A 13,989-nucleotide genomic window follows, 5' to 3' on the forward strand; every position below is an offset into this window, starting at 1 on the left:
TTAATTTATTGATTTTTATAATTAAGCATCAATTAATATGAATATTGTGATAAAATATTTATATCAATTCTTACTTTTAAAGAGTTTGTAAAATTCAAAATAGACAAATAAAAAGGAACGAATAAGAAAAAACATATATTTAGTTCGAAAGTTGCGAAGAAAATATGATTTAATGATAATCATGTTTGGGAAGACATATGTTTATGCATTTTATTTGGTTGTGGTGATATGCTGTGTGAATAATTCTTTACTATATTGGTGTGTTTATTTAGTCGTATGTTTTGTGAATCATATTTAATTTCAACTCATTTTATTATATTTGTAATTGTTTTCATGTTTTATTACATGTATTCTGATCTTTTATTACATGTATCTTGATCACACTTTTGAAGAGGTACACATCAATAGCATTGAATGTCTAATACGAATGAAATTTTATAATAGTGACTAGATATATAATTTATAGGTTTTAGACCGTTATAATAATAAAACCTAATAAAACGATCATTATATCACTTCAAATTTTATATTTTATTTTATGACTAATATTTTAAATTTACATGAAAAATTCTCTTTCGAAAAGTTAGTTCTTCATAAATTTTACCTTTTAAATTGAGAATGAAACAAGAAAAATTTGAATTACCCTTATATCGAATTGATTTTGCTGTTTAGTTTGGAAGAAGAAAGTCAAATTTAAAAGTGAAATATATAGAGATAAATATTATATATTTTGCTTGAAAGTTACACATTGCATTGTCATAACCTTGTTCTTGTAGTTAACTTATTCTTGAAAATTATTATTAATTAGTATTATTTCAGTGATATTGATTGATGAGTTGAAGAATTAATGAACAAAATCCAAATCTATAATCTTTAATTCCAATTCTACTCACATTATGAAGTTTTCTTCTAACTTCATGGCTGCCACTCATCCTATTTCTATCTTCAAATAATTTTTAGTTGATGTTGATAATTATTTATTCATAACTTAAAAACTATATTTCCACAACTTATTTAAATGGAACTAAAATTATATCTAGACGAAAAATTAATCGGAGTAGTTCAAATCCCCCTTTTAACTACATGAATCATAATTATACAATATGCTGAAGTTTTCATTTCACTCGAACAACACAATTTTACAAGTCCTATAAATAGGATCTATAAAGGATCATGTACGCAAATCTTATCCCCATCTGTAATACTACATATAGTAATACTATATCCGATCAAGTCAAGTAAAACAAAACAAAAAAACATTTACCAAGTTACAAGCAACAAACTCCATTTCACTTGAGCAATTTGCATAAATAACCTTTTTAAGGTTACTATTTTAAATTATGTCCCAATTAATCCAATGTGCTAAATTTATTCCACAAATGAACTAACAAGTACAACATGGACACAATGTAAAGAGCGTACTTGAAAAGACCTTACAAAGATTGTGATAAAGTGATAAATACTCTTTCATTCTTAATCAAAAGTCTTGAAAGAAAATACTTTACCTCAATATTAAACTTTTTAATATGAATTCAAATTTAATCAAATTCTAATATGAAAAATAAAATAACATCGACCCTTGAAAAAAAGGCCACGTTGTGCAAATGGATAAAAATGTAAAATTTTGTCATTTTTATCGGTGCTTATTTAATTCCTTGCAAATTCCAGTTGAGTCGTTATAGTTTTAGCGGTAGCTGTTTATTTCAAAGTTCCGTACAAATCGCTTTAAAATGGAAACACAGAAAACAGTGAGCGTTCCAGAAAAATTCTCAGCTCAAATTTGTTACATTTTTTCGACCATAAATCTCAAATTCCGAGTTTTTAGCGTGTTTTTCAGCTCACCCCATTATCTTTACAACAGCAAATATCATCATCTTCACCCTCTCCTCCCAAAAAAAAAAATCATAACAGTTTCTTCTTTTTCTTGCATAAACCACAAAATTTTAATTGCTGTACTTTGGTTTGCCAAAGATAATTTTCAAATACCACTACCAGCACCAAAGGTGAGCAAGGTGATGATTATTCTTGGCAATAATTTGAAAAATATGGAGCTTTTTGTAAATGATTATGGTTCAGTTTGTGGGGTTGAGGTGTTCGATGAAATGCGTCTAAGAACATGTTATGAGCTAAAGAACCAATTTTTAGGTGTTTTTTTGTTACTTTTTTTTTCCTTAGTTTGTGGGGTTGAGTTGTTTGACAGAATGCATTCAAGAGTTGCAATTTTATGAGCTAAAGAGCCCATTTTTAGGTGTTTTTTTAATTACTGATCTTTTTGAGTTTGTGGGGTTGAGTTGTTTGACAGAATGTATCCAAGAATTGCATGTGTATGAACTAAAGAACCCATTTTTAGGTGCTTTGATTTCCATAACTATTTTTCTTAGTTTGTGGGGTTGAGTTGTTTGACAGAATGCATCCAAGAATTGCATGTTTATGAGCTAAAGAACGTATTTTTAGGTGCTTTGGTTTCCATTGCTATTTTTCTCAATTTGTGGGGTTGAGTTTTTGACAAAATGCATCCAAGAACTACATGTTTATGAGTTATAGAAAACATTTTTAGGTGTTTTGTTCTTTTTCCCCCCCTGATGTTCTGTTGTCTGAATTTTGGCAGATAAGAAGATTATATACGAGTTTTTTGATCAAATTAGGCATATACAGAGGGTAGGGAGGTGGTTATAAGGCAGTTCCTCTCTTTTCATACAAAGAGAGGGACCATATGAAGATTTGTAATTCATTGATATAATCTATTTGCTGGTCCTCTTCAAGTGCATTGATTCAGGGGAAAGAAGAGGGTGCTAAAAATGAGCTCAGTTTATGGGGAGGAGGCATCTCAATATGGTGATGATCACGGATCAGTTGCACATGAAGAGAAAGAGAAGATTTTTGTTGCAGTTAGATTGAGACCTTTGAATGAGAGGGAGATTACATGTAACGATGTCTCGGATTGGGAATGCATCAATAACACCACAATTTTTTATAAAAATTCTATGTCAGAGCGTTCATTGTTTCCAACTGCTTGTGCATATGGTAAGCTTCTTCACATTTTCATTTTCCTTTGCGTTGTGTTTTTATTTTTTGAATTGAAAAGATTCCTCCTTAAAATTGGTGTATGAAATTGAACAGACCGAGTATTTGGGTATGATTGCTCCACAAGGCAGGTGTATGAGGAAGCCGCCAAAGGAGTTGCTCTTTCAGTTCTTAGTGGTATTAATTGTAAGTACTAACCCTTGTTCACGGTCCATTTTCTGCACCTACATAATGATGTTACAGTAATAACGTATGAAATATCTTTGCAGCAAGTATCTTCGCATATGGACAGACAAGTAGTGGGAAAACGTATACTATGTCTGGAATCACCGAATACACGTTAGCAGATATATATGATCATATATGCAGGGTGGGTAAACCTTTCCTATTTTCCCATGCAATTGATTTATGCTGTACAAAATTCAGAGTGTCTGATGCTTTTAAGGTACCTTTTTATTTTCAAAAACTTTTAGAACGTAGACCGAGAATTTACACTAAAATTCTCTGCCATGGAGATATACAATGAAGTTGTTAGAGACCTTCTAACCCCAGAGGACACTCCACTTAGACTCCTCGATGATCCAGAGGTGAATATATGTTTTAAGCATGATCAAGTTTTGTTTTATTCGCAGACAATATTATGCAAGTAAGTAACCTCTTTCATTTACAGAGAGGAACTGTAGTTGAAAAACTTACAGAGGTAACACTGAAGGACTGGAACCATCTAAAAGAACTGCTGTCAGTATGTGAAGGTAAAAGGCTGAGACTGCTGTGTAGTGTTTCCAGCAAGTTAATATGATATAACTTCAATTGTTACCATTCTTGCAGCTCAAAGGAAAATAGGAGAAACTGCTCTCAACGAAGTGAGCTCAAGATCTCACCAGATTCTGCGTTTGGTTAGTGCATTGGTTACAAGATGGTTTATGAATAATAATATATAAAGGAAATACATCATTTTCTTGACTTGGACAAATGATCTTTTTGCAGACAGTTGAAAGTACCGCTAAGAAATTTGTTGGCTTAAACTCAAGCACTCTGACAGCTGCAGTGGTGAGGAAAATTACCTCTGCACGGACATCACTTAGAAGGATTATTGGAGTCCTTAGTTCCTATGAAAATGATTGATAGACAATATTTTGTTCTTCTTCCTGCAGAATTTTGTTGATCTTGCTGGAAGTGAGCGTGCTTCTCAAACCATGTCAGCAAATGTAAGACTGAAAGAAGGCAGCCACATCAATCGCAGTTTGCTGACTCTTGGAACTGTCATTCGCAAATTAAGGTTGCCACATAACTACAGTTTGCTGAGCTTCAAATTTGTTTTTGTTTTGGCTTCTTCCTTAGATTGCTGAAAGGCTATTTCAATAAGTCTTGTTCATCAATATATTTTTGTACTTTTATCAGCAAAAAAGGAAATGGACATATTCCTTTCAGAGACTCGAAGCTGACACGCATACTACAGAATTCATTGGGAGGCAATGCCAGAACTGCCATCATTTGCACCATGAGTCCTGCACATAGCCATGTTGAGCAATCCAGGAACACTTTGTTGTTTGCAACTTGCGCCAAGAATGTCATTACTAACGCAAAAGTTAACGTGGTAATGTCAGAGAAGGCACTGGTGAAACAATTACGAAAAGAACTAGCTAGATTGGAAGCTGAGCTAAGGAGTTTATCGGCACTTGCTGCCTCAGGTGGATCGTCAGAGGCTCTGAAAGAAAAGGAGGATCTGATTGAAAAGGTAGCAATGGTTAACCTTTGCAATATCTAGTATTCTGGGGAACTCCTACAATATCTTTTCATACATTGTTCTTCAACCTAATTTTGATCTCTTAGGACTTCTCCATCATGCCTATAAGACATGGCAAGAAAAGAATTGTTCCAAAACTAAATGTCTCAATGATGATTTATCTTTTGGTTTGCTATGGATCTCAAAAACTTACTGTTTTAGCATCAAACATGTGAGTCTATTAATACATATGTCTGCCTTTTGGTGCAGTTTGGGCGCAGGACGTTAGTATTTGTCATAGATGACAGTTCAGATTCAGTGTTTCTCAATGATTAAATATTTATCTAACTTCAATTGCTTGAACTTCGATCTAAGTATAGTGGCTTTCATTCAAGACAAGACATCCATAACCTATTCCCTTTTTGTATGACGATGCAGATGAGCAGAGAAATAAGGGAGCTAACCCAGCAGCGTGATCTTGCTCAATCTCGTTTTCACAATTTTCCAAGTTCAGGGTCATGGGTACGTGTAGTTAGTCTTGAATGAGCTCATAAACTTTTCAATTCATAATATACATCGGGGAGCTTAATCTGTTCTCTCTCTCATGTAGACTGAACTGAGTAGTGTGTCATCTCCTGATAAGGCCCAATGGCTGGATGACTGTGCAGCATCAGAAGTATCAGAATGTGTATATCCTTTTCGTCCTGATGGTGTATCCGCTGTATCTCAATATGGCAGATACGGAGGCCTTAATTCTAACAAGCTAGGTGAACAGATTCCTGAACCTCCAGAAGATCAGTATCTCTGTGATGACACCTCCCCAAGGCTGTTTATTGAGAAATATTTTGGACCTGATCCATGTAAGGGATGGGAAAATAGTGCTCAAAGAACTGTTCAAAATTTGGAAGATAACTGCAAGGAAGTACAATGTGTTGAAGTGGATTCGAACACGAAGAGTATAAGCTCTGATAAACATTCATCACCTCGAAAGGGAGATCAGGAGTCAAGTTTCATTGACAAAGATCATAACGATAAGGAACCAAAGCAAACTAGCAATCTAGTCGTGGAACACTCTTCTTCTTCTTCTTCCGACACAGATTCTGACTCAAATAATTTACCAAGGAGCAGAAGCAGTGAAGCAATAATCATTAACGTGCCAGTATCAGAAGGATCTGAAGTAATTAAGGAAAATGTGGACATATCAAGTAAATCTGAGGAAGAGTTATCTATTAAAAAGATTGATATTGAGGAGAAACATTCTCAGCCGGAGCTTTCTGCTGATAATGTTAAGGTGTTATCAAAAGAACACAACCGCAGTTTCACGATTGAAGTAAAGCTCAAAATGTCAGGTGAAGACTGTGAGAAGATTTGTGCTGAGGAATCAAAAATGTCCGGTGAAGATAGCACAAAAATTTGTGCAGAGGGTGAGGTTGCCAAATCTGTGCCTGAGAAGCAATCAGGGTATAATTTGGTAAGTAACTTTCTGCTTGAGATTAATAGCTAGAACTGCACATCTCTTCAACACAAAAAAATTCTTAAATGTGCTTTTTAATGTATATCGATATACATACTTTGATAAGTTCGTGAAGAGATCATAAGAAATTAACTTTACCTTGTTAGGTCCAGGATGATGAGCACACCTCCAAGGACTTGGAAAACTTTGCCGCTGATTCCTTAAATTCAGAGAATGAATCAGAATTATCTCCTTCCAGACAGTGGATGGAATTTGAGAAACAAAGGCAAGAGATAATAGAACTATGGAATGCATGCAATGTGCCCCTTGTTCACAGAACATACTTTTTCCTACTCTTCAAAGGGGATCCAACTGACTCAGTTTACATGGAGGTGGAGCTTAGAAGACTGTCCTATCTTAAGAACGCATTCTCTTTAGGAGCTAAAGTTGTGAAAGACGGTCAAATTTTCTCACAGGCTGCAAGGTACTCATTTATATCTTTTTCTTTTCTGTAGTTTTTGGAGATTTCTTGCATGGGCTGCTATGTCTCAAGTTCTGTCCCACTTTCACAAGCAATGAGACAAGACAAATTTCATATCGGGAAAATGGTCAAATATACCCTTCTACTATCCTCAATATCTTAATTTTACTCTCCATTACACTTTAGATCATTCATACCCTTAGCAATTCGTCTCATATTTGTCCATGATGATAACGAAGTTCTAACATTAAGTATAACAAAGGGTAATTTTAAACCAAAAGTAGAGTCTAACACCTTTTTCCTAGAATTATTTACACGTGTGGAGTCCACATTAGAGCTCTGCTAAAGTCAAGGGCAAATACGAGACAATGTGCTAACAGCAAGTCCAAAAATATAGTGGGGAGTAAGATTAAGATATTTCGTACAGTAGAAGAAGGGTAGATTTCGAAGTTTTTTCCTTTAATATATTTCAAAATTAATCTATCTGAAAGTATGATAAAAATTGATCCTCAAGTACTCTAATCCTTTCGAACAGTTTAAATGCTCTGAATCGCGAGAGGGAAATGCTGAGCAAGTTGCTTCTTAAGAAGTTTTCTTCAAAGGAGAGAGACAGCTTATACGAGAAACGGGGCATTGGTCTTAAAACTAAAAGAAGAAGACTTCAACTGTGCCATCAGTTATGGAAAGATACCAAAGACATGGATCACATTAAGGAAAGTGCAGCACTCATCTCAAAATTAGTTGGATTCGAAGCACAAAACGAAGTCCCAAAAGAGATGTTTGAACTCAACTTCTCACCAGGGCCAAAAAATCTCAGGTCTTTCAGCTGGAAACCAAGAAAAGCCTAATGTGATCTTCTAAAGCAAAAGATTTAAGGATTATTTGAAGCATTGTAGTGGCTTCAAAATGAATTAACCCCCCCTAATTCATGTAAAGTTTAGAAGTTAAACCACCCCCATAGTATCTAAATATACACAAAAGATGTCCCATACTTGTACTTAATACACCTTCTCCCTACTCATCGACGAGCTTTATTAATGTACATTATGTATATTCAATCCACAACCTCGAGATCTCAAGTTCAGAGAGTCATCCCTGTATGTAGATGTAAGAGGAAGATATATTGCAGCTTATATGTATGTAAAACAAGACTCAAAATCGTTGGGACAGCATAGGATAATTGTCTTCAAAAGGCATCATATTTTGCAGTTCTTTTGTTCTGGTTGGAATATAAACCCACATCACCTTCTTTTCCTTCTCCTTATCTGTTTGGTTTTTCCTGGGATACTTGTCAATACAATTAAGCCAACTAGTTCACAAAATATGTACAGAAAAGACCAAAATATAAGTATATAAAACCTATACATTGCATACTCAGCGCGAATTCGGCAACGGTAACCTCTGTTTCATTATAGCATTTAACTCGAGATGAATCCGATCATTTTTTTTTACTACACTCAGCAATTCTTTGGATCCAAACAAGGTACATTATAATTAGCCGAAACTAACCATTTACCTGACTTTGAAAGTAAAGCAAAATAATCAAAAAGATGCACTTTACATGAAACTTTGTCAACATATACATCCATTATCGCGATTTAAGAACGGCTCCTTCCACGATTTTCCAACCGGAGTTTGCCCAGGACATGTCGTACCTAGTTGTATAGGTAGTACTGTATGAGTCATTGTGCTCTGGATGGGCTACATCAGTTAAACTTGCTGATTCCTCTAGAGTAGCTTCCACAGTAGCACGTCGGCCATCAGCTGAGACAGTTACACTGTCAATGGCAAGGTTTAAAAGCTTGTACTCCCAAAACCAACCGTGCTGCGCAATTTCTGTTGCGCGGTCTGTCCAAATCTTCAGCATCTGACCATCCAAAACCTGTCATTTTGAACAATGTCGTCAGGCAAAATACAAAGGCGACACCAGAAATAGCAAGGAGGTGGATAAGCTGCATTTGGACAACAGCAAACAACAAAAAAGATGCTGGGTAGTTCCTCACGAAGCAACTCGTGTTGAGCAGCTGAATTCTACAAGAAATCATTTGGCTCTTACAAAAAGTTGGTGTGTATGACATTTTACTGTAAAGATAATATCATAACATTGTATAGAAATTGAAATAGAGCAGCTAACACACAATCCTATCTCTTGCTTTGGCAGGAAGCAAAATCCATTAAGAATTATCTCAAGGCTTTCAGGTTCTATTGCATTTCACGTTATACTATAGTGAAACATAATCAACACTATAAAAAGAAAGGCATTACATATTCATACCTCTGACAATCTGTTGAGACAGTGATCGATTCCAAGAGACTGGGATTTGATATTCTGCCACTTCCGAACTATATTTTCTGCAAGCCTTGCATCCATTCTAGGAACCTCACGAGGATTTTCAACTGGTGAGGCAGAGGCATCTGCAGTAGCAGATAAAAATTTCTGATATTCAGAAAAAAAGGGAAGGTTGGAGAAAGAAAGCAGAACTGAAACCCTCGCACAAGAATTTATAAGAACCCCCGACTTAAGAAAATATAATAATAACAATAACAGAAGAAGATAATTATTATTAGATAGCTGTACAACTACCACTTGTAACACATTATAAGATCTTTTCTCTCGAATCCAGGTCGTTGACTGAAGCAGCAGAGAAAAGAAAAAGAGAACGGCTCCACAGGTCATATTTCGCCAACCCCGAGAGTTATTTAGAAACTAAAATGATCAGTGAGTCATACCCACATTGATGACATCCGAGGCAATGGCTGAAACAGAAGCACTAGCACTATGGTGAACTGAAGACCCGTGTCTAAAGGAAGAAAGCTTCAATCCAACCAAAGTCAAGAGCCCAACCGCTACTCCAGCACACATAATCTTCACACTTGCATCTTTTATTCTGTCAGTTATCACATCTTGCTCTTGATAGTTAGAACTCTTTCTCTCAGGATCCCCAACAGTCGTTATAAAATTACTTTGATCACGGGGTTCTCCAAGATCCTCAAATGGCTTAGCAATATCAAATTCGTTCATCTCATTGTCGCCATATCGCCTTACACTGCCTTCCTTGTCACCAGCAGGAAAAACTTTCTGTAATGCCTGAATTGCACTAGCCTTAACACTATCAAGCACAGCTGTAGCTTCAGCTCCAATCCTTGCAATAGCTGCAGCAGCAGCTAAAGGTGAAGCACCACCACCTTCCAGCCTTTCCAAATATCTTAAAACAGTAGGGTCATCATAATAGTCTCCAAGCTTGAAATTGACATCTTCTGTCTCTCTGAATCTGGGAAAGACCACTTCCATCAACCAGGTCTCCAAAAGCTTACATAGTCCAGGGAGAAGATCATTTTCGTTGTCATCCTTCGAGTGTTCAGCAACAAAAGTCACTATAGATGGATCTCTATAAGGGGAGTCCTCACTGTCTAGGCCCAACCATGAGCGACATCCATCGACTTCTCCAACAAGCAGTGAACAAAGGCCCCTCTCCAAAGCAAAGTCTATTTCACGGTTTTCTCTAACAGTGTACACAGACACAGAACTGCCATAAGCTGTAACTTTGGTCTGCTGAAGCTGCTGAAAAAGGTTATCAGCATCTTGAATGAGATGAGGCTTTTTTCCAACAAAAGCTTGAGCAACAAGTGCAAGCGCCACCCCGTAAACTTCAAAGCTTTCTGCAGGAATGTTACTTGGCGTTGCGACGAAGAGGTCCACCTTTTAAAAAGAAGAGGAAAATGAAGAAAAGGAGTGAAAAGAAAAGTTACAAAAGAAACCGAAATATATGAATGAAGTTAAGCCAACCTGCTCAGCAGCTGTCATTCGTAGGAAGGCCTCATTCATGAAATCTTCTCGTGTGAACCCCCCTGAAATTGCAGCTGCTCCTCCTCCTCCAACAGCCCACAAGATATTGCGCACACCTTGAAGACCCTCTGCTCTTTTCATTCGGTATTCATCACCAAGAGGAAAAGCTAGAAGTTCAAGTGCATAGCGTGGATTTATCTCTTCTAATGTCTCATCTATCTGGGATTGCAGATCAAGGGCAAGATTACTTGCACCTTCTTCCTGGAAAAGGAAGGCAGAAAGTTCCTCATTAATTGCTCTTCACTGTAAGCTTACAATTCGCTCCAGAAAAGACATGCATCAGCATTAAAGCAGATGAGAGGGAAAGAAAAATTGCACAGGCACACAGACCACACACACAAACATTAGCAAAAACAAACAAAACGAGATGTCTTAAGTGTTTGCCCACGACTAATATCTAAGACTATTGAATGATGGATGACCTAGAAGAGCACTATACTCATTAATAGGTAGATCAAAATGAAGTTAGCATTCAGTACAACGGTACAAACCCTCTTCCACTACTGAAGTCGTTTGTTAAGAGACATTTGCAGCTGTAAAAAAGCTGTGTCATAGTGCATAAACTATAGAAAGCAGATATAACCATGTGTGTTCCCTTTATAGAATTTCAAATATACCATCATATTCACTCTAACTTACTCATATCATCAGAAGTCACTATACCTGCAACAGCTTAAGTGCTCTTTCAAGCAGTTCACAACCTTGAACAAAATCAGGAGGTGAAATTGCCATCGCATCTCGCGAATGGTCAACATAAGCGAGTGCCATTGCCAAGACCACATCTTGCTTGAATGACTTTGGCAAACGCTCTTTCAACAAGCTTTCCCCAATCTGAAGAACTACTTCAGTCTCACCAGCTTCTTGCAAAACACACAATGCTCCCGGAACCTGTAAAAGCCATGACATGCTTTTAAATTCTTTGCATCCCACAAAAACTTTTAGAATATTTAATTTTTATAACCAACCCAGGTACAAATTTTACTACACTATCAATTAGTTATGCATTGAGAGCTAATTACAAGTAATTTCTAGTAGTAAGTGTAGACTGTTAATCTGGAAAATAGGTAAGTGACATGTTACAACAGGTTAAATTACACTGGTCATGTTTTTTTTGAGACAAGGTAACTTTAAATTACACTGGTCATGTACAAAACCTTTTCTTTAATTTGCATAACTTAAACAATTACCTTTACCAATAGAAAGTGTGGTTTGGTAAGCAACAACTCATTAAACTACAATGATCATGTTGTTCTCACCGTATACAACCTTCTCTTATAACCGCGGAATTAGTTTTGGCCCAATCCTTAGGAACAACCGCAGCCTTCAAAACTCAGGAATAAAGGGCCCGTCCCTCTATCCTTCTCCGCTTAAATACTAGGCTTAGTTTGCATAGCTAGAATCTATGACCCAAATTACAAGTCCCTCAACCTTGGCGACTTGAACTAAGCCTAGATGCTCTCATTGTATATAACTTAAAAACTACAAACTTCTACAATTTATTCACTGCTACTTGCAATTGGTAATTTGTAAAATATGATAAGCAACATGCTACAATTATTAGCTAAATTATACAGATAGTATATAATTGAAAAAAGGCATCTAAGATCAACCTGACTTACTTGGGGAGCCTAAGTTAATACAGATAAACTTAATTCCAAGTTTCAAACTCCCTATAGCACTTTTCAATTAGCTAAAAAAATTATTCAATTAAGAATGTGGGCAGTAAATAAAAAAAATGGAGTAATTGAAGGTAAAATGGTACTTTATCCCAGGGGACCGGAGTTAGAATAGTATCGAACTCATGCTGAGCGAGGCCTTGATTGTATTCTCTACGAGAGGTAGAGTCAGCAAGGGTTTCACAAGCAGCTTGAAGAATCTGTCGTCGGCCAATCAATGCCTCTTGACTGTACCCGTACTGCGGCGGCTTAGTAATCCTAGCATCGTAGCATCTCCTGATACCATCACCGAGGAAGTGAGCTTCAGCACCAAGCACTCTATAAAAGTCTATAGGCATTGAAATGTGGCGGTCTGAAGGAGCAACGGGAGGAGGAATAGTCGTAACAGAGGTTGTAGAAGTTGAATTCTGGAAATCCGATGAGTCGGAGGTGGTGGTGGTGGAAGGAAGGAATTGGAAATCGGCGAGAAGACGATCCGCCCATTTACTGGCGGAGAAGTTCGTCGGTACACTACTTGTTCCACCGGTAACACTACTAGCTCCTCCGGTAACAGCATTGAGTCTCAGCGGCTTCTTACCGGCGCCGCCGGCTAGTTGAAATGGTGGTGAAAGGCGTGCAGTACAAATGCCAAAGCTTAGGTGTGTTAATGCCTCCATTGTTAAGGAAGCTTCAAAATGTGCTCATAATTCATTGTTTTTAACTCTTTCAGATATTTTTTGTTCACTCGTAAAGCAATTGGGCCGACTCTTTTCATATGGGCTAAAATTTCTTGTTGGGCTTCGAAACTGAATCTTATGGATGGATAAGTGGATAGGCCCGTTTCATTTGAATGATTAGATGGCCAATTGCACGGTTTGCTATTTGAATGAACTTATAGTTATCAGATATTATGATGCGAAAATATAAATGTAGATTTCGTAAAAAAAGTTACTCTTCCCGTCTCATTTTGTATGCCATTTTTCGCATTTTGAGATTCAAACAAGTCTATCAACAGACCATAAGTTTTTCATAGACCTTTTTAATATTTTGAATTATCAATTATTATGATTTATAGTACTCTTTATGTAGTTTATAAATATATAAATTTCATTTTTAAAAAATTTAAAAATTCCATACGCAAATGTCCGGTCAAAGTTAAACTGTTTGATTCTTGAAAAACGAAAAAAATCACATAAAATGGGACGGATTGAGTATTTATTTTGAGGGCTAAGAATTAAAGACCAACACAAAATAAGGACAAAACTGCAAAAGACACGTTTTATATCAATCTCTAAATTAAAGGAGTTTTTTACGAGTAAAATTGGACGGAATTGTGGTTCAAATATGAAGGAAAATATTTTATGAAAAATCAGTTTCGTGGTGAAAAATGTTTGTGACACATATAACAACTATATTATACGAAAATAAAACACGGTGATAGTGTTTTGACGATCGTAAAATTGTTGTATTTGTAAAGAAAAAAAACAAACAAATAGAGCTTTAGAAGTTACTTGCAATGTTTAAGCTGACCACTTCTAGAGTATTCGACAAACACAAAAAACCAGATGACATGGAACATATCGCCATTGACAAAACATGAAGACAACTTCAATCTCACATTCTGCAAGTACAACAATAAAAACGACAACCTTAAATTCATTACATTAAGGGATCGGAATCAAAATTTCTCCATACTTTTTATTATCATCATATTTATATCGAACCAAATTAAATCATATATCGAATCGGAATAAGTTTGAATATTGCAACAAATTCATTGCTATTCCGTCCTAATAATTAGTG

At 36.2% G+C, this 13,989-nt stretch overlaps 2 protein-coding genes across 4 annotated transcripts; one reads left to right on the forward strand and one right to left on the reverse strand.

Annotated features, from left to right (window-relative positions):
* Positions 1–1,677: 1,677 nt before the first annotated feature.
* On the forward strand, positions 1,678–7,942 carry LOC107017766 (kinesin-like protein KIN-7E). Of its 3 annotated transcripts, none has more exons than XM_015218020.2 (14): positions 1,678–2,003; positions 2,609–3,024; positions 3,121–3,210; positions 3,294–3,394; positions 3,498–3,611; positions 3,695–3,776; positions 3,853–3,920; positions 4,012–4,074; positions 4,179–4,303; positions 4,426–4,762; positions 5,189–5,272; positions 5,361–6,221; positions 6,371–6,687; positions 7,220–7,942. In XM_015218020.2, the coding sequence occupies exons 2-14, from the start codon at positions 2,799–2,801 to the stop codon at positions 7,530–7,532; spliced, it is 2,781 nt and encodes a 926-aa protein (XP_015073506.1). In that variant the 5' UTR covers positions 1,678–2,003; positions 2,609–2,798; the 3' UTR covers positions 7,533–7,942. The 3 variants fall into 3 exon arrangements, with proteins under 3 accessions (XP_015073506.1, XP_027771917.1, XP_015073505.1); XM_027916116.1 differs by having other exon boundaries at positions 6,377–6,687; XM_015218019.2 differs by having other exon boundaries at positions 1,785–2,012.
* Positions 7,943–8,068: 126 nt separating this feature from the next.
* LOC107017767 (protein ACCUMULATION AND REPLICATION OF CHLOROPLASTS 6, chloroplastic) lies at positions 8,069–12,894 on the reverse strand. The gene is made up of 6 exons (XM_015218021.2): positions 12,294–12,894; positions 11,195–11,419; positions 10,472–10,732; positions 9,415–10,384; positions 8,960–9,099; positions 8,069–8,566 (listed from the first exon to the last, which is right to left on the reverse strand). Exons 1-6 carry the CDS (start codon positions 12,861–12,863, stop codon positions 8,273–8,275), a joined length of 2,460 nt encoding a protein of 819 aa, XP_015073507.1. The 5' UTR covers positions 12,864–12,894; the 3' UTR covers positions 8,069–8,272.
* Positions 12,895–13,989: the final 1,095 nt, after the last annotated feature.

The sequence above is a fragment of the Solanum pennellii genome, chromosome 4, assembly GCF_001406875.1.
Source record: "Solanum pennellii chromosome 4, SPENNV200".
NCBI classification, from domain to species: domain Eukaryota; kingdom Viridiplantae; phylum Streptophyta; class Magnoliopsida; order Solanales; family Solanaceae; genus Solanum; species Solanum pennellii.

Bases quoted from the DNA above. Each gene is read 5' to 3' on its own strand.
- LOC107017767 (XM_015218021.2), bottom strand. From the start codon at position 12,863: ATGGAGGCATTAACACACCTAAGCTTTGGCATTTGTACTGCACGCCTT. The intron at 11,420-12,293 runs GTACCATTTTAC...TGGCTTTTACAG, and splicing joins CTCCGGTCCCCTGGGATAAA to GTTCCGGGAGCATTGTGTGT. The intron at 8,567-8,959 runs GTATGAATATGT...TCAAAATGACAG, and splicing joins GTCTCAACAGATTGTCAGAG to GTTTTGGATGGTCAGATGCT.
- LOC107017766 (XM_015218020.2), top strand. From the start codon at position 2,799: ATGAGCTCAGTTTATGGGGAGGAGGCATCTCAATATGGTGATGATCAC. The intron at 3,921-4,011 runs GTTAGTGCATTG...ATCTTTTTGCAG, and splicing joins CTCACCAGATTCTGCGTTTG to ACAGTTGAAAGTACCGCTAA. The intron at 4,075-4,178 runs GTGAGGAAAATT...TTCTTCCTGCAG, and splicing joins GCACTCTGACAGCTGCAGTG to AATTTTGTTGATCTTGCTGG.